The sequence below is a fragment of the Penicillium antarcticum genome, assembly GCF_028974205.1.
Source record: "Penicillium antarcticum strain IBT 31339 chromosome Unknown utg000008l_segment0_segment0, whole genome shotgun sequence".
In the NCBI taxonomy this organism is placed as follows: Eukaryota; Fungi; Ascomycota; class Eurotiomycetes; order Eurotiales; family Aspergillaceae; genus Penicillium; species Penicillium antarcticum.
Window position 1 is genome coordinate 1,628,071 of NW_026695306.1, and position 17,157 is coordinate 1,645,227.

The following is a 17,157-nucleotide window of genomic DNA, read 5'->3' on the forward strand; positions in this document are numbered from 1 at the left end:
AGACTCGGTGGAGAAATATGACGTAGATGCCGGTGAACTAAATTAGCACAAATTAGCGCCCTATTCCGGATAGTCTAACTTTTACTTTGATCCTCTATCGTTTTGAGTTTGGACTTCAGTATGTGATGACTGCTTAACTCCATATGTTCGTTTTGTTTGAAAAGGTTACTCGATATTTTTACAACAGCAACCGACTCTTCAATAGCTAGATAGTCTTGTATAGGGTTCTACATATCTCATCTTCTTGATCGAGCCTCTTTTGATTCTGCAACTGGTGGTTTCTTCCTTGATCGATATTTCACGTTTTTTCTTCTTTCATCTTTCCAAGGATTGATCAAGCACCATGTAAGGCAGTAAGAACGGTAGGGACAATTCCCCTCAAGTAGCATCATTGGTCTTCCCCTAGACTTAACCTTTTCCCCACATAATCAGATTTTTGTCCGTATGCTTGTGTCCTATTCCAATCATTTGTTTCTCCACTTTTTATCAAGCTGCTCTAGATCCATACTACATGCATCTCCATCAATATTCCTACTGACTCAATTGCTTCCCGAGACAGACAAGCTACGAAGTGAAATTGGCCATGTCTAGCGAGGATTAGAAAAAGCAGTCGAACTATCCAATAGAATCTGTATGGATAGACGACAAACTATGACAAGCTCACACGACGAAAGCATGAAGATTACAGCAAAAGGGAGCCGTACAATCTGGAGCATTGATGATGCGTCTCGATCCACAATATGGGATAGGACAATCGGCAATGGAATACTTCGTTTTGATTTTCAAAAGAAGATAATGTTCTTACCTTCCAATGTGAATCTGTCCCAAGGACACTCCACCACTGCACGGATCGGATTGTGGAGTGAGACGGGGAATCCCACCAGCCTATGAGTGTCTGACTTGCAGAAAGGACTAGAAATGGACCACGATCTCACCAGGGTCTCCTAGAGCCATCAGAGCCGATCCATCTCCCAGAGGAACTTATTGCTTTCCTTGACTGACACCTGTGTCATTGGAGCTTGCCCACGTCATGAGCTTTGATTTGGATAGCTTTCTACAGCAATCCGAGCCATCAGGGACGTGACCCGGTCGGTCATCATTTAAGCCTGTGTCGTACGCTTTTTGGACCCGCCTACAATTCGTTTTGTATCCATTCTAAAGACAGGAAGTCTCGCAATCCAAAATGTACTCTCTATCGACAATAATTGCCCCGGGCCATTTCGGATTTACTTTAATAGGCCTTTAACACTTTCGTGGAACCCTAGAACCACCTTGCCCTTTTTATATCAAACACTATGGCTTCGGGATCATCCTCCACATTGTAGTTGAAACTAAGAAAATTGAAGTGGCAAGTATAAATTGTGCTACGATCTCGAGGTTTTATGTATAACAGCCTGCTCCTCTTCCTCCGACTCCAAGTCATGTTCCTCACCAGGAGGATTCTGATCCGCAGTCAAGATAACAATCCAGTAGAGCTTGTTAATCTTCTTTGTTTCCTTTTCGTTCCTCCTAGTCTCCTTTTTATGACCCTTGCTACTCTTGCGAGAAAGATCATATTCTCTATCCTCCTCCAGCTCCGCGAGCTTTCTTTCCAGCCTCCTCAAATCTCTCCGTAACTCGCGCCCAGTCTTTATATCTTTCCGCTGACTCAAATCCAAGGTCTGCATCTGATATTGAAGATCATCGATCTCGTCCGTGATATCGGCAATCTCATTATCAGTCTTCCGCCCTTTCCGTCCAGCCTTTCTTGAAACCTTCTCGGATTTGCGACTCTGCTTTGTCTCTTTCTCTTTGAGCTGTTTGAGTTGCTTTTGCTCTGCTTTCTGCACAGAGTAAGCACCCCATTTCTTCATCCAGTTGTCCCCTTCAGCCGGCGAAGCCACGTTATCGAATGAGAGTCTCATGACGCGATCACCCAGTAACGCCATTCGTTTCTCGAGAGGACTTTGCATCTGTGTCAACATCTGATCAGGATTATCAGTCCTTGGATCAGACATTGCGCTCACATCAGCCCCATCGGAAGATTGCCTCCCAACAAGAGCACTATACTGATCCGAGGAGAATGCTCCTCCGACCCCGATAAGCGAAAGCATCTTCTCCGTCTTCACAACTCTAGCACAAAGCCCCCTTGGGCCGAAAGTAATATGATTAACCTTCTTCAGATACTGCTTCGTCCGAACAATAGAGACTCCGGCACTCCCCAACCCAGCAGCAGCTTCCAGGCAGCTACCTATAATCTGCGTTGTAGCTAGCGGTACAAATCCAACGACCATACCGACTTGGCTCGTTGCTTGGAGCGCGGGGTTTGCCATGAATGCTTCGTTTAAACCGTCGATAAAGTTCAATAACTCTCTTTCGCTGAGTCCGGTTTCGGTTTCCAGTTCTTGAACGCGGGGTCGGGCGAAGGGGCTCATGTGCGGGCCACCGAAGACTTTCGTTATTTCTATTACTATCTGTTAGAGAATCTGATTTCTTTGAAGATGGGTTGTTCTTACGGGGGATGACGCATGGTCTTTGGGAGCGTATCGGACTGTATGATTGGTATTGGTGCTGTGATTGACTAGGGGGAGAGTATGATAGACGAGCTGATGGTCCAGTTTGATATGAAGGCTCCCATGGCTGTTGGTATGTGCTATTGGTATTTTGGCACTGAGAAGGATGCCGCTGCTGAGTTTGTGACTGGGGTCGATGGTCGTAACAAGGCATGGTCAGGTTTGGATCACAGCCCATGAAACCGAAGTTCTGCTGATACGAAGAAGATGCATGTCGAGGATTCGTCTGCGACGGGGTATAGGGTGGAGGATTCTGATCCATAGTAAAAGTTTGCCTTTCCATATCTGAAGAAGATATCACGATTGACAAAGTGAATACAGGCGACCAGTATAGAACTGACAGAGTTTGAAAAGGTAGCTGCCTCCTTTTATCTCAGCTCTCAAACTTCTCCCAAAGCTCGAATTCAAACCAATTTCCCGTTAGGGTTAGCAGTGCGACACAAGCACAGCCTGACCCACATTTCCATGGGTTACCTCGCGGATTCAACCCGATCGGGCTTAGCGCGGAGATCTACAACCTTCGGCATAGCCACTGGTTGTTGGCGAATCTGCTTTGATTTGGTGGTTCGCATTGGTCTACAAATGCAGAATCTCAGAAAAGAGTTTCCATGTGGATATACTTATTCAGAATAATCGTTATGCTCATATCGCCTGTGGCGCAGGAAAATCCAGCTTGAATCGGCGTCCTCGGACTCCGAGTAGAATGCCATAGTGGCGATGATTATTTTTCATGCCTCAGTCCCCGCATAATACGAGTCCCATGAAAACCAATCAAACATGTTACTTGACATCTGCCCTCGGTCAGCAGGACGAGAATGAACTGGGTCGTGTTTTTCAGCTTCGGGCAACGGCCATGTCGTATCCATATCCACGGGAAGCCATTCGATATGGTTGGACATGTCGCTCACGTCAAGATCCATCAGATCTGCAAGAGCCTGATTATAGTTTTGGTGGCTTGCTGATTGCTTGTGGGGTGCTGCTGGCGCAGTGGTCTTGGCCGAAGCTCGATGGGAAACATGATTTTGTGCCAGTTTGAGAAAGATGGCTGCAGTGTGCTCGAGTCTTGAACATACTGTGGCTAGAAGTCGCATCTGAGATTGCATAGCCTTGAAATAGTTGACGGTTACGGACAGAAGCTCTAGATCTTGGTCTATCGTCGCAGTGTGATAGTCTTGTGGATGGATGATGTTGTCGAATACCACAAAAAATGGGGTGAATGGGCAATATAGTAGTTGCCTTTGGACCTTGAGTTAGAGTCATCAAGGGTCACGGATACTGGCTTACTACTTACCAGACCACACCGTTATACACAGAACTCCAATTTGATACCATGGAGCTCAATATCGAGATGGCTTCACGGGCAGAGAATAGGCGAAGGGCCGAAGAGGACTCGTCGCCTTTCAGCAAAAGGATGAGAGAATGCAGATACTGGAATTTGATGCTGCTGATACCGAGCGACATCTCCCTGATCTGGCTGACATCTGCCGACGTGCTTTCAGCTCTGAGAATCTCTGTCAATGCCTAGTCATATTGTTAGCAAGGAATAAAAATATACTCTAATGCCGTATAACATGAGGCCAGGATTATAATTACTAACTCGATCTGTTTCCAGATACCACCTCTCCAACTTTGATCGTATCTCAACCCTTGCATTGGATGAGTCGCCAGTTGACAGAAGATCCGACAGCACTCCTGCCAATTTAGCCCACTGGATAGATCGCATCAAGACTTCGGCACCAAATTGAGATCCCTTTGAGACCCCTTGCTGGCCTCCAAATGCTACTCGCTCATGCGGATTAAATTTCAATATAAAGGTCGGGTCAGGCAAAGGGACATTCTGATACAAGGCCGTGGGAAGAAATGCCGGACGGCCGAATGCAAGAGAACATGACTTATCGATCAGGAAAAGCATCCAAAATAGACAGAGTCGTTGCTGCCGATGCTCAGGAGGTTGATGGTATGGCAAATGTATGCCGAGTGCCTCCGCTTGTCGGCATGCATGTCCGAGTAACATCCAAGAGAGATTGGGTGCAGCGTAGTCTTCGCCATGCATTGCTAGGAAAACCAGAGCTTGCACGTTTACATGACGCGGTTCGAGAAATACACTGCTGTCGTTGAGTGCTAGCTGCATATTGCGCCGGAATCGGGATGTCTCGTCACTTTCACCAGTCTCGTTTGACATGACTGATAATATCATATAGTTAAAGTAGACGACCCATGCTTTCATTCGGACATTTTGTGGTTCAAACACAACCTGCCTCAAGACGTCTTCGGATGGAAGAGTAAAAAATGGCTCACCCAGCTCAGCATAGCCAAAAATTTCTGGAGGACGTTAGTGGTAACTCTAGACTCGAAGCGGCGTAAGACCTTACGGCTAATCAAGCGATATCCAATGGCCCTGGAGGGTATGAAAAAGGAATTTGAGTCTTCCTTCTTTTGTTGCTCAACTCGCGCCGTAGTGAGACTATTGGAAAGATATTGAAGCTCTGAGTGGGCGCTCTGGCGTGTATCATCACCGGCAGGTTGGGCGATTGCATCGATGTTAGCCGACGCTTCCTTCAGGAAGGAAAAAGAATGCGAGGGACCAATATATAGCTTCGAGTCTGATATATTATTCTGAGATATGGGGTCTTGCGTAGATGAGGGTCGCTTTCGGCTGCCTTTGTCAGAAGAAATAGGCCGAATAGCCTGCAAGGCTTGATCGACTGAGTTCGCTAATTGTTGTACTGTATTTTCCAGGCGTTGAAGTCGTAAACCAAAGGTACTTTCTGGCTCCGATGCTTGCTGACTTGGTCTGTTAGTATTTCATGAAGGTTCATGGGTTGAAACCGCGTGCATTCTCACATGGGATTAGAGGCCGGCGGGGTGGATGAGGACTTGTCACGGAGGTAGTTGCAGCTACTGGGCCAAGGTTTGCAGTTGCTGCACTTGGGTAATTCTCGAGAGCATCTTCAGAGTAGTCAGGCACATTTTCATTCTCAATAATGGCAGGATGAAATTACTTCAGTTTCTTGTGTCGGCAAAAGTCACACTATACTAGTCAGCCAAGATCAAGCCCCCGACCAGTGTAGTTACTTACTGCGAATCTAGCGAATCGGGATTCCATTTTGTGAGGTTCGGTTTGCTTTCTGGGAAATCTTCCAGTTGCGAAAATGTTCAAGACAAAGAAGAGACAAGAGGGCGATCCGGGTGATGTCCGAAATACTGACCGCTGATTGGGTGGCACCGGAGCCCCCGACTCCAACCAATGAAAAGTATTCCTTCTGAATAATCCCATAGTCACGGCTCTACCAGTCTCAAATCCGGCGTGAAATTACCGAAGATGTCCGATGTAATCCAATGATAGTCGAATTGACCGGAAACCTCTCCCCGAAGCATCTTCCTAGGCCATGGGCGGACTGGATGCTGCAATTTCTTAGAAGTATAAAAAGGACCAAGTATCTGCGTTGTTCGGTGTTTTGTATTCATGATCATTCCTGTTAGACTCTCAATAACTTACCTGTTTTCTCATACCGAGATAACCCTTCTATCATTTACACTCCAACGTCAAGAATGGACCCTTCTCCCTCAATTGCAATTATTGGCGCCGGACCAAGCGGTCTAGTCTTCGCACGACTCCTCGAAATAAACGGCATAACTGACTATGTCGTCTTCGAACGTGACGAGTCCTCGACACCAGTTCCAGGTCAACAAGGTGGCACACTCGATCTACATTCCACCTCAGGCCAACTAGCCCTCAAACGGGCAGGCTTGTTCGACAAGTTCAGCAAAGATCTTGCACGTTGGGATGCAGCCTGCTTCCGTATACTCAACTCAACTGGAGATACAGTTGTCAACTTCACTGAGATTGGGGACCGTCCTGAGATCGATCGTTTGCAGCTGCGTCAGTTGTTGCTTGACTCCATTCCCGCCGAGAAAATTCGATGGGGGCATGGTGTGAGCTCCATCGAGAGAAAGGCAAACGGGGACACCGCCGGTAATGCCGAAATTTGTATCATTCACTTTAGGAATGGGACTTCGTCCACTGGGTTCCGGCTTATTGTTGGCGCTGATGGTACTTGGAGCAAAGTTCGTCCTTTAGTGAGTATACCCGTCAGTGATAGTCTTTTTCTACGCTTTACTGACCATTCGTTCATAGCTCACTTCCGCAAAGCCAGTATACTCCGGAAAGATGTATATTGATTCTGCACTCTCCCACGACAACCCTAGCTACCCTCTGGCAACCGAACTCGTTGGCAAAGGAAACACGCTGGCACTAGGCGAGGAAAAGATGATCGCGGTACAGCAGCTTGGCGATGCTAGCTATCGAGTTTATTTCGGACTTGTTGTGCCAGAAGACTTCTATCCAAGGTCTTACTGCGCCGACTCCGACGCTAATGCGAGGACTGAGTCTATGCGGTCTCGCCTGCTTTCTTCCAACGAGCTGTTCGCAAACTACGCACCTCACCTCAAAGGCTTCATTGAAAATTCGGAAGGGCCCTTCCGTCCTTGGCCCCTCTACTACATGGAGCCGGAGCAAGTCGGTTGGGAGCGAAATGCTGGTGGCGGTGTAACATTGCTTGGTGATGCTGCGCATGTATCCACGCCTTTTGCCGGTGAAGGTGTCAATTGTAGTATGCTTGATGCTGTCATGTTATTGGATAGTATCGTCGAGTATTGTGGAAAGAGTGTAAGCCTCGCTCATGTTGAGAGGTCATCGTTGGAAACGGCCTTGGCTGCTTATGAGAAGGACATGTTTGTTCGTGGACAGAACCTTATTCGAGAGAGTTCCGAGAATGGCGAGAAGCTCTTTTCCAAGGATGCCACGACGCGGTTATTTGAAATCTTTGGAGGAGACGACGGAAAGAATGCTACTGGGGCTGCAGATTATCAGCAGAAGTGAGAGACTGCCAGTTCGCCCTTGTGAGATAGGCTAGATTTGTTAAGATGGTGTTATGTAGAGAGTGTGAGCTATTAGTCAGTGTATTATGGCTATATAGACGTTCCACTGATTCGCTATGCTATGTTATTATCGTTGCATGTTAAATTGAAGAGGGGCCAATACCTAGACTGATGAAATCGGACTGTTGACTGTTGTTTATACATCCACACCGCCCGGCAGATCGAGGCCACGCTAAACCGCTTTGAGGCAGGCGCCGATATGATGATGCCACCAAAACATCCAAACATTGAAGATTTAAGCAATTCTACATCTCTCTATCATACTCCTCTCACCTGTTTGAGAATATTCAAGGTATGATGCCACTGTTTGTTCCTTCGTCTACAGACCCGTTCGCCCCGCCATGCCCCATCAATGGCATCCTGTCTCCCCGCATTGCTCGCGCATCACCCGTGGCATCTCAGACATGATGTCAGCTCCAATGGAGGCTGGACGCGTTAAACTTCCAATTATGCAAGGCCAGGCACTAATTCGATCTGATACACAGTATTTTTCGATTCCTCCACTTAGCGCATCCCTTTATTCACAATGACTGTCGAGGCCGCTGCTGTACGTCAACCGCGCGATATGGCGCATGCGCCAAACACTGGTACGGAGATGATTTCAGCATTAATATCATCTTCGTCCTATTGTCTTGACCTTGGCTAATGCGCCTACAGCCTATCCCTATCCCCGATCTGACCAAGATTACCACCGAGGTACGAGTGTCCCAAAAGAACAGCAAGCTACCGGACCTAACAATTCAACCAGGCTTGCGCCGAGGCCCTCAAGAACAGCAAGGGCTATGAGCACGATGCTGTCGGCACCTGGAACTCCGAGATCATTGTAAGCAAGCACCTATCAACACGCCCTGCGCGATTTGCGACGCAGGCTCTAACAACGTTCATTTAGAACACTGTTCTCAAGGCTTTGATCTCTGCCACCGCCCCCGAGGCCTCCAAGCCCCCTCCATACCGCTTCACTGTGAACAGCACTATTGTCCAGCAGGGTGTGATCGACGAGACCGCTGCCGCCGAGGGCGCACTCAGCAACGCCGGCAAGCGCGGTATGCATTCTGCCTCCGGTGCTTTCTGGGATGTCAACAAGGATGGCATGTGGACCTTCAAGTACGAGGGCGCTGAGGACCGCGGCTTAGATGTCGTCGTCTGCGTTACCTGGTTCTCGGTGGTATAAGGGCATTGACGTTGTTGTCTAGATGGCACCGTGCTGCTCTTGGTTACTTACCTTCTTGTTGTATCTTTGAATACCATAATCAACTATCACCAGCAAATCTGGCATTGATATTTCCTGTTCAACGTTTTTTCCTATTTGTATTCTGATAGTTCACATCTAGCTGTTCAAAGGAGCCTTTGATATGTTCTTATACAAGCTAGGTAGTAGCGTAGATATCAGACGGCATGGGGGGCATCCTGTGGACTAGGTTTTCTAATACAACGGTGGTCAAAGGTCCTTTCCCCCCTCCCACGTTTATATGATCTGTATGGCTCACCTGAGGCACTTTGAAAAACAAGCATAAAACCAGGCGAAAGAAGAAAACTAACTAATGACACCAATCATATAAGAAATGGCGTAATCACTTTGAGAACTTTGCATAGAACTTGTCTAATAATTAATAGTATTGAAAAGAGACTCATGACTCCAGTTGTGATTATCGTTCCCTCGCTATGTCACCGCTTATGTCGCCGGCGAACTTTTGATCTATTTATTCCGATTTTCTTTCGCCTTCTCTCTTCCTTTCTGCGCATGTTTACGTTTACTTCGCATGCGCGCTGACTCCATGCGCTCGTCCACTCCATAATATCTTGCTTCTCATACTTCGTCATTGCAGCACCTCAATTTTCTGTTCTGACACCCGGTACATTTCCTTTGGCCTGTATTTATCTATGGCGTGTGCTAACAGTACCTCTTTTTGGGATACAGATTACCCCATCCACCTTCAATATGTCTACCGAGTGTTCCTCCATGCATGATGAAGGTGGCATCGATCCCAGCGGTCCTTCCATCCAACAAATTGCCGATGACGATTCCGATGCTGTCTCCATGAACATAGAATTAGCTCGCAGGGCCGCTGCAATTAGCGCTGCTCGAAACGGCACAGATGGAATGTACGCAGCCGTTAGCATGACCTCACGTTTTGCCCGTGAATATCACCTTGAGCTCATCGACGCAGTCACCAAAGCTAAAGCTAGTGCGATTGAAGCATCTGCTATTGAGGCATCTGCCATTGATGCATCTGCAATTGAAGACGCGAGCACCCCTGGAGAGACCGTGAAGACTGGCTTTGTTCCGCGGCCCGGTTACATACAGCCCGCTGACCTCATGCAAGACGACAAGACCGCCGCCATCAACTTCATGTGCGACTACTTCATGAATGAGAATGAGCTTGAGGAATCCCATGACGAGCCATTCACTGGTGCCATCGAATACGTCCGTGGAGTGACCAGCATGGAGTGGGCTCATGCCCTCTATCTGGATCAGTTGTATCGACACTGGCAGTATCTTGAACGCAAAAAGGCCGAAGAACGCGAGAATAACAAGCAGCCCGCGCGCACAATCAAGGAATGGGAAGAGGAGCTGGATGAGTACAGGCGCCAACTCACTGATTCCGATTCTCCCCAGAGCGCCAAATTCCGCAAGATCATTATGGCTCTAATCACTCTCCGTTAGTGGATAGATCGATTTAGGATGCCTGGCTCTCATGGTGTTCAATGTGAAGGGAAAAAAGGTTGCCCTATGTCCTTGAGGGGGAAAGAATAACGTCGGGGCCTATGCGCAACAATGTATTCTCAGTTCCTACCTCATGCATCACGAGGGAATGCATCATCCATCCCCAATCTTCATTTCATCATTGTAGAGTCCAATTTCATCCCTGTTTAAGTCATTGTTTCCTTGAACCTGAGGCGTCGTAGTGGCTTTGGAGGTGGGCGATTGATTAGCCAGGTGGCTTGCGCCGAGGACCTCGAGTCGACGAACTCTCCCGACAGTCCTGTTGTAAATACTTGCTACTCTTGATGTTGAGAATGCGTGGGAACCAGACTACCCCATGTACTCTGACCGGTGTCGACTTGTGGCTGATATCTGGTACTGAGGATTACATAGTACGAGAGCTGGCATTTAGAGACCCATTTCCACTTTGTCTATTTCTTTTCTCGTCCATTCTCCCCAATGTTATTGGAATTGTTTTGCTACAACAGTGGACATAAGTTTGCTCACAGAGTGAAGTATGGAAAAAGCAAAGACGCACCCATCTCATCAGAATATCCTCATATGTGCTGAGTTAGACGTGGCCGGGATTACCGATAGCGACCGAAGCAGAAACCTTGTCGTCCACGGGAATATTGAACTCGATATTACAGTCATCGGGGATCAGGGCATGATATCAATGCCCATGCAGAAATTGTTTCTCAAAGTGGATGTTCCATTTCATCCAATTATTTGTGCTCTGAACTAGCCTCTTTTTTCACCTCTTTTGTGCTAATTTCCAAGTGGCCCAGGTGAGCCATTCAGATTATATGAACGTGGGGTGAGAAAGGACCTATCGCCTCTGTTGCATTTCTCCCTCTCGCTGCTTATTGAGACTCCCTGCTAAAAATGGCATCTGTTCAATGGAAACTTTGGTAGCTTGTCCTGGTAAAGACATTAGGCTACGAATAGTCCGTGTGGCTATCAGGGCTGACGAAATACTAGATCTTACTACAATTGTGGGGACAAAACTAACATGATCACGGTGTTATTGACAACATTATTTGAGCATGTTTTTTTTTCACATCGTGAAACGGTCATTGGTATCAGAAAACATCAGAAGAATTCAGATCGAAAAAAAAGTGATATCCATGGGCCTCAGCGGCACTATGTAGATATCCAGAAAACACCTATCCTTGCTTGCGCCATGCCATGTGTAGATGAAACCGAAACAGAGAACGCCACCCGAAACCATCAGGTCAAAAGCAACCGACGCCGTTAAACAGAAGATCATAACTTAATCACGCTCCACCCTTAGCGAGGCTCAGAGTAATCATTCAGGGCAACACACACGGCACCACGGTGGTGGCCACTGTACTGGCGGATAATGTTTCCGGTGCTCAGCTCCCACAGACGAGCGTAGTGGTCACTGGAGACGGTCACTAGGTAAGCCGAGTCGGCAGAGAAAGCACAGTCCCAGACCCAACGCTGGTGGTTGGCGAGGGTGGTCTCCAGAAACAGGGTGTGGTTGACTGGGTCCATGGGAGGGCCATCGGGGGACGAGGTGAAAGTTTGCTGAGGGGTCTCCTGGCGGGGAGGGTTATCGGTGATGCGGAGAAGGTCACGGTCCTGAGCGGGAGTGTCGAAGATGCGCAACAAATCGCGGGACTGGGTAGGAGTCTCAGTGGCGGGAGTTGGGGCTTCGGCCTGGGGTTCCGCAGGGGGGTTCTGGGCCTCCTTTTCCTTCCACTGCTTGAGGACGGCCTTGGCAGGAAGGTAATCTGCATCAAGGTTCCAGACCTTGGCAGTGTGGTCGGCAGAGCAGGTGGCCAGATGCTTCACGTCAGGAGAGAGCAGAACGCGGGTGAGGTAATCCTTGTGGGCCTGGAAGGTGCAAACAGGGATGATACGAGTGGTCTCGTCAGTCTGGACCATGCGCCAGAGGTAGACATTTCCCTGCAATATGTCAGTAGAGATCATTGACCGTTGCCCTAAGGCAGCTTACCTTCTTGTTTCCAGCGCACAGCAGAGATCCATCGCTAGCAACGCTAACACTCAGGACAGCAGTGTCATCCTCGGGGATCAGCTGATGGGTGCAAACACTCTCGCCCAAGTCCCAGACACGGACCATTCCGGCATGGTCACCGCTGATAAGCTCGCCCTGGTTGGGGTGGATGACGACGTCGTTGACGGCGGCGCGGTGGACATAGTTGCGCTGGAGACTACCGGTACGGGTGTCCCAAACCTTGACAGTTCCATCCTCGGAGCTAGTGACCATCCATTTTCCCTCACAGTGGAAGGCGACACCGGTGATGTTGTTGGTGTGACCCTCGAAGGTAATCACAGGGTTGGGATTGGTCGACTTGATGTCAAACAGCTTGACATTATTGTGGCCTGCGGCCGCGAGGAATCGCTTGTCCGGAGTGATGCACAGGCGATTGACCTGGGAGTCCGGGTGTTGGATGGTGCGCGAGCAGATACCGGACAGCGCTTCCCAGAAGCTATGAAAGACAATGTTAGCGGAAGGAAGTCCTGCCGCAGATTGCAAGTTTCAGGTCAAGCACGCATTTGGGCTGCCGCTTAGCTGTGACTTACCGGATGGTATGATCATACCCCGCTGTAACATGCCAATCCTCGTTAGCACAACGAACAAAGAATGCGGGGAGGGTCACGATTTCGCGTTCACTTACCAGTGCAAAGGATGACACTCATTTCAAAGAGTGGATGCTCTCCGTCAGACTCAAGAGGAGCAGTTCCAATGCTATTGATAGAATCAACCTCGACAATGCTAATAGCGTCCGAGAATGTGGGAGAGGTAGGAGCAAAGTCAAAGAAAGAGGTCTCATCAAGAGACTCCATCCCGCGGAAAGCCATCTCCGCACGTGATTCAGGATTCACGTGATGGGAATGGCGATGAGGCGGTAACGGGAGATTTGACGAATGAGCGTAGGGGGACGAAAAGCGGTGAAAATGCGACGGAGAAGCGTCGCTGTTGTGGGTTTGAAGTGGGTCTGCTAGGCCTCATTGGGACGGATAAATCGCGGGCGCCCTGAGAGGCTGACCAATCAAAGACACCCGTCTAGGCGGTCAGTCTTTGCTACTTACTGTATACATAGGTTGACACGATTGAATAACCTCAACTATCGCCCGGGGAAATGTCTTCTTTAAAGGATAAAACACTTCTTGTCTTAAGCATAGATCACTATCTTGTCAAAGCGTTTTTCTTTCATCCTTTGACCCTTATATGCAGAAGTGATGTTATAGTGCACAAAAAACGGTATAATGGTGGGGACCAGGGCGGTCACAAGGACGGTCAAGTGGGTGGTGTCACCGCGGTAGCCAGCATGACGTATTGTTCTGCAGGCAGAATAATCTATTAGGCGGCAGAATAAATAAATACTAGAGTCACAAGGCAGTACACAGTGATAGACAACAAGCGCCTGCTGCTGATTGGCCGGCCTGCTCTATTCATCCCCAATTCAGACTTAAGCAATTGCAATGTGTTGTTTATGCTTACCATTGTTCTCTCCAGCACAACAGGCGCTTCCAGTTAAGTCATGCCCGTTTCTTCTCTTTCTCTTCTCTCGACAAACCTCTGCTGTTCCGGTCTTCGGGAGTCTCAATTATTGTAATCGTTATGGCTGAGTCCCCTCTCTTCCCTCCCTCGGAATGTACTGGATGTCCCTATGATGGGTACTATGCCGCCTCCAATGGCACCCATCAGGATCCTACTCATAGCCCCAATGATGCCGCTCTGCCCGAGGACGTGAACGACTCCGAGTACATTGACTTCAATGGAGAACTTGGGCTGGTTCAGCAGCACACCCCCCGTGCTGAGGAGAATGCTTTGGATCTCGACCCTCATCACGACCCAGTCACTGCTGACTCTAACCTCGGACCCTGGGTGACCCCCAACTCTTCCCGCAGCGGATCTGTCGATGACCGAGTCCACGAAGATGGAAACCTAATTGATTCCATCACCACAGGGCAGCCTTGGGTTGGCCCATGGACAGGATTATCTATGAACGAAATCAACGAGAATGTGCCTGATGTTGTGACTGCTCCTTCGGGTTCTACCTCTGATAATGACGACGGTGCCCCTCGTCAGGAATTGAACTCCGCTATTGTACTCACTGTGCCTCTACCCCCCTCAAAGAAGAAGCTCGCTGCGTTGAACCAGGCTGGTCCCACCCCAAAGACGTCCAACTCTGCCAAGGCACAATTTCAAAGACCCTTGATCAATGCTGCTTTTCAATGCTAATTATCTTTAGGGCTCTGCTTCCCAGTTCCAGGTTTCTTCTCGTGCTCATCCTCCGGCAGGTCACCGATCTCAGATTTTCCATCACTCTGTCGCTCCGACCGACTTGCAGGTCGTCCCGCAGGCCATTCAGCATGCTCCTTTCCAAGGTGTCCGCCAGTCTACTACTCAGCCCATCCAGAACTCTGCCCACTCTGCCCAGTTCGTCCGCCGGGGTATCCCCAAGCCCGAGATTCAGGTCTACCCTCAAGTTATCGAGCAGGTTCCTTTCCAAGGTTTTCAGCACTCTTTTGTCCAGGGCGTGCACGAGATTATTCCTCCGTCTACTATGCAGACTGAATCTCAGCTCATCCACCAGCCTATCCCCGTCAGTGTTCCGCAAGGCCTGTCTGAGGGCCTCATGCAAGTCAAGCGCCAGTACATGTCGCCCGTCACCTCGGTCACCTCGCATAAGACTGTCCACAGACCCGACTCGACGAACAACCCTCGTCCTGCCAAGCGCCAGGCCCGTGAGCCTCACACCAACTACAGCCCTCCTGTTACCCAGCTGGAGAATGCTCGAGGCCTGATTGCTCAGTTGGTTGCTGACAAAAAAGCGATTCAACAGAAGCTGGACAAGTTCACTGTCATCAACCCCAACACTGGCAAGGCCTACGTTGAGAACCTGAAGTCCGAGAACGCAGTCCTCCAGTTTGGAAAGCTGGCACTGGCTCAGGGCGATGCAAACCACCAGACTCCTGTGGACAACAATCAAGAGAAGTACCACGACCTCCTTTTGCAGTACAACGCCCTTATTACTCACTGCCGGGCTTCTGAGGACCAGGCGCTTCTCTGGCGGCACCGTTACCTCGAGCTTTCTGCTATTCTGTACCAGCCAATTGAGATTGACACCGAGATGAGCATGGACTTCCTGTGAAGGATGACATGCCCATGGATGAAACTGAGATTTCAAATACCGCGAATTTGTTCCCTGAGTTATGATGTTTCTTACGATGAATCGCAACCATACCAAGTGGGTTACGTCGCCCAATGAATTCTTTCTATTGAACATCTCTCTCTAGTAGATTGTAAGTTGTAGCATTTTCTATAAATCAAGAGCTCAATTCCATCCCACATTCCCATTCAATCATTACTCACCCTCCTCGGCATATTCTCCGACCTCCCAAGCTCAAACCCATGCGAATCAGCAATCACAGCCATAACCCCCTCCAACCACCTCCTCGCCTCAACAGAGCCCACATCTAGATGATTATGTGCGACATTAAGCGGGAAGATAAGCATGAAAGCACCGGAACTTCGCCGCAAGTAGTGAAGATGATAATCGACCATACGGCAGATCTCGACTGCGACGTCATTCCTGGTTCCCTGTCTTGGGAGGAGTGGGTCGCTTATTGTGTCGGAGATCGTTGTTTCAAGTGTTGACAGGACTCGTGGTATCAATCGGGTATCGAATTCGTCTTTTCCCGGAAAGGCTGGATCCCAGGTTTTGCTCTGGCTTGTGTCTTCAAGGATTCCGGGTATATCAACCAGGATATCGTGGAGTCGATCGGTCGGTGTTTTTGCGTCTTCGCCTTTCAACGCCCATGGAACTTTTTTCCACGTTGGATCCTCCAGAAAACATCTCTTTCGCTCGACGATGTAACCGATCGCCTGATAGAATAATTAGTTCTGTCTCAAGTATATCCTGCGGAAGATATCTCACAATACATGACCTAAGAGTAGGGAGTAAAGCAAATCCAACACCATCTCGATGTCTATACGGACCTCTCAAAGCCGTCTATCCCCGCATGAGCATTTATTTCTCAAAAAAAAAAAAAAACAAGAAGAGATCATTATAGCTCACCAATCTAGCCAGTCCCTTATAATGTGCTAACCAAGCCCCGGGCTGCGTAAACGTAACAGACTCATAGATCCCCAAATAAATCACAGCAATAACGACATCATCACTAACCGCCAGATCACTGTTTTGGAGCTGCGAACGCAGCATACTCAAAGCCTGAGAATAAACCGACGCACCCCGACGCATAAGCTGCGATTGTTTATTTACTTTAGCGAAGTAGACCGTCGCCAATGCGCGCATTGAGGCATTTGATAAGTTCCTCTTTTTGTTTTGTTTGAATAGGGCTGAGATCCATGATGCTGCGTATGGCGAGGCGGGGTCTTCATGCCAGGTGAAAATTCGGTTTATTAGGTGTGTGTTTAGGAGGTCATCTTCGTTCCAGGGTAGGTTGGTCGTGAAATTCAACGGCTGGATATGTTCTGACGCCTTTTCCGAGAATGGAGAGTTGTGATTTGATATCGTGGTTGAGCTTGAAGGAGATGGCAACTTGATTGTGCCTCTTTTGACCAGGCGGTTTCTCTCGTCTATGAATTCCGAGAATTGGACGTATCCGTCGCATTGAATACCTGCTGTTTTGCATCGCTGACATAGGGGTTGTCCTTCGTCTTGTTTCATCGTTAGGGATCACTACGCAGGCTGATAGGTGGGATGGCGTACCGCATTTTACTTTGCGCCGTCGACAGGTTCGACAGCCTTTGCTTCGGCCTCCGACGCCAACCATTTTCTGCCAAGCATGTGGAATGAGATGAAGGGTCGAGTGATGTGTGGAGAGATCGAGTGGGGGCCAGAAAATAAGCATGAGCTTGGCGATGGGGATTGGGGATCAACGGCTTAGATCGACGGTGCATGCCACGACAGTAGCCAAAGTCCTTTCCCACTGTCACGT

The 17,157-nt window shown here is 48.7% G+C and overlaps 8 protein-coding genes across 8 annotated transcripts; 4 read left to right on the forward strand and 4 right to left on the reverse strand.

The window, feature by feature from the left end:
* Positions 1-1,364: 1,364 nt before the first annotated feature.
* Positions 1,365-2,414, reverse strand: N7508_008130 (uncharacterized protein; the record flags this gene model as incomplete). The annotated part of the gene is made up of 1 exon (XM_058466194.1): positions 1,365-2,414. One exon carries the CDS (start codon positions 2,412-2,414, stop codon positions 1,365-1,367), a length of 1,050 nt encoding a protein of 349 aa, XP_058317522.1.
* Positions 2,415-3,280: 866 nt separating this feature from the next.
* Positions 3,281-5,658, reverse strand: N7508_008131 (Transcription factor; the record flags this gene model as incomplete). The annotated part of the gene is made up of 7 exons (XM_058466195.1): positions 3,281-3,788; positions 3,844-4,073; positions 4,150-4,874; positions 4,925-5,340; positions 5,397-5,501; positions 5,555-5,583; positions 5,632-5,658. 7 exons carry the CDS (start codon positions 5,656-5,658, stop codon positions 3,281-3,283), a joined length of 2,040 nt encoding a protein of 679 aa, XP_058317523.1.
* A 446-nt stretch (positions 5,659-6,104) lies between these two features.
* On the forward strand, positions 6,105-7,434 carry N7508_008132 (FAD-dependent oxidoreductase; the record flags this gene model as incomplete). The annotated part of the gene is made up of 2 exons (XM_058466196.1): positions 6,105-6,632; positions 6,691-7,434. The coding sequence occupies 2 exons, from the start codon at positions 6,105-6,107 to the stop codon at positions 7,432-7,434; spliced, it is 1,272 nt and encodes a 423-aa protein (XP_058317524.1).
* Positions 7,435-8,019: 585 nt separating this feature from the next.
* N7508_008133 (dynein light chain Tctex-type family protein) lies at positions 8,020-8,664 on the forward strand (the record flags this gene model as incomplete). The annotated part of the gene is made up of 4 exons (XM_058466197.1): positions 8,020-8,040; positions 8,151-8,189; positions 8,242-8,316; positions 8,383-8,664. 4 exons carry the CDS (start codon positions 8,020-8,022, stop codon positions 8,662-8,664), a joined length of 417 nt encoding a protein of 138 aa, XP_058317525.1.
* Positions 8,665-9,432: 768 nt separating this feature from the next.
* N7508_008134 (uncharacterized protein) lies at positions 9,433-10,158 on the forward strand (the record flags this gene model as incomplete). Its single annotated transcript, XM_058466198.1, has 1 exon — positions 9,433-10,158. One exon carries the CDS (start codon positions 9,433-9,435, stop codon positions 10,156-10,158), a length of 726 nt encoding a protein of 241 aa, XP_058317526.1.
* A 1,329-nt stretch (positions 10,159-11,487) lies between these two features.
* On the reverse strand, positions 11,488-13,047 carry N7508_008135 (WD40 repeat domain-containing protein; the record flags this gene model as incomplete). Its single annotated transcript, XM_058466199.1, has 4 exons — positions 11,488-12,129; positions 12,179-12,674; positions 12,769-12,790; positions 12,864-13,047. The coding sequence occupies 4 exons, from the start codon at positions 13,045-13,047 to the stop codon at positions 11,488-11,490; spliced, it is 1,344 nt and encodes a 447-aa protein (XP_058317527.1).
* Positions 13,048-13,810: 763 nt separating this feature from the next.
* N7508_008136 (uncharacterized protein) lies at positions 13,811-15,347 on the forward strand (the record flags this gene model as incomplete). Its single annotated transcript, XM_058466200.1, has 2 exons — positions 13,811-14,299; positions 14,445-15,347. The coding sequence occupies 2 exons, from the start codon at positions 13,811-13,813 to the stop codon at positions 15,345-15,347; spliced, it is 1,392 nt and encodes a 463-aa protein (XP_058317528.1).
* Positions 15,348-15,553: 206 nt separating this feature from the next.
* Positions 15,554-17,070, reverse strand: N7508_008137 (Zn(II)2Cys6 transcription factor domain-containing protein; the record flags this gene model as incomplete). Its single annotated transcript, XM_058466201.1, has 3 exons — positions 15,554-16,081; positions 16,275-16,876; positions 16,929-17,070. The coding sequence occupies 3 exons, from the start codon at positions 17,068-17,070 to the stop codon at positions 15,554-15,556; spliced, it is 1,272 nt and encodes a 423-aa protein (XP_058317529.1).
* Between the last annotated feature and the right edge of the window lie 87 nt (positions 17,071-17,157).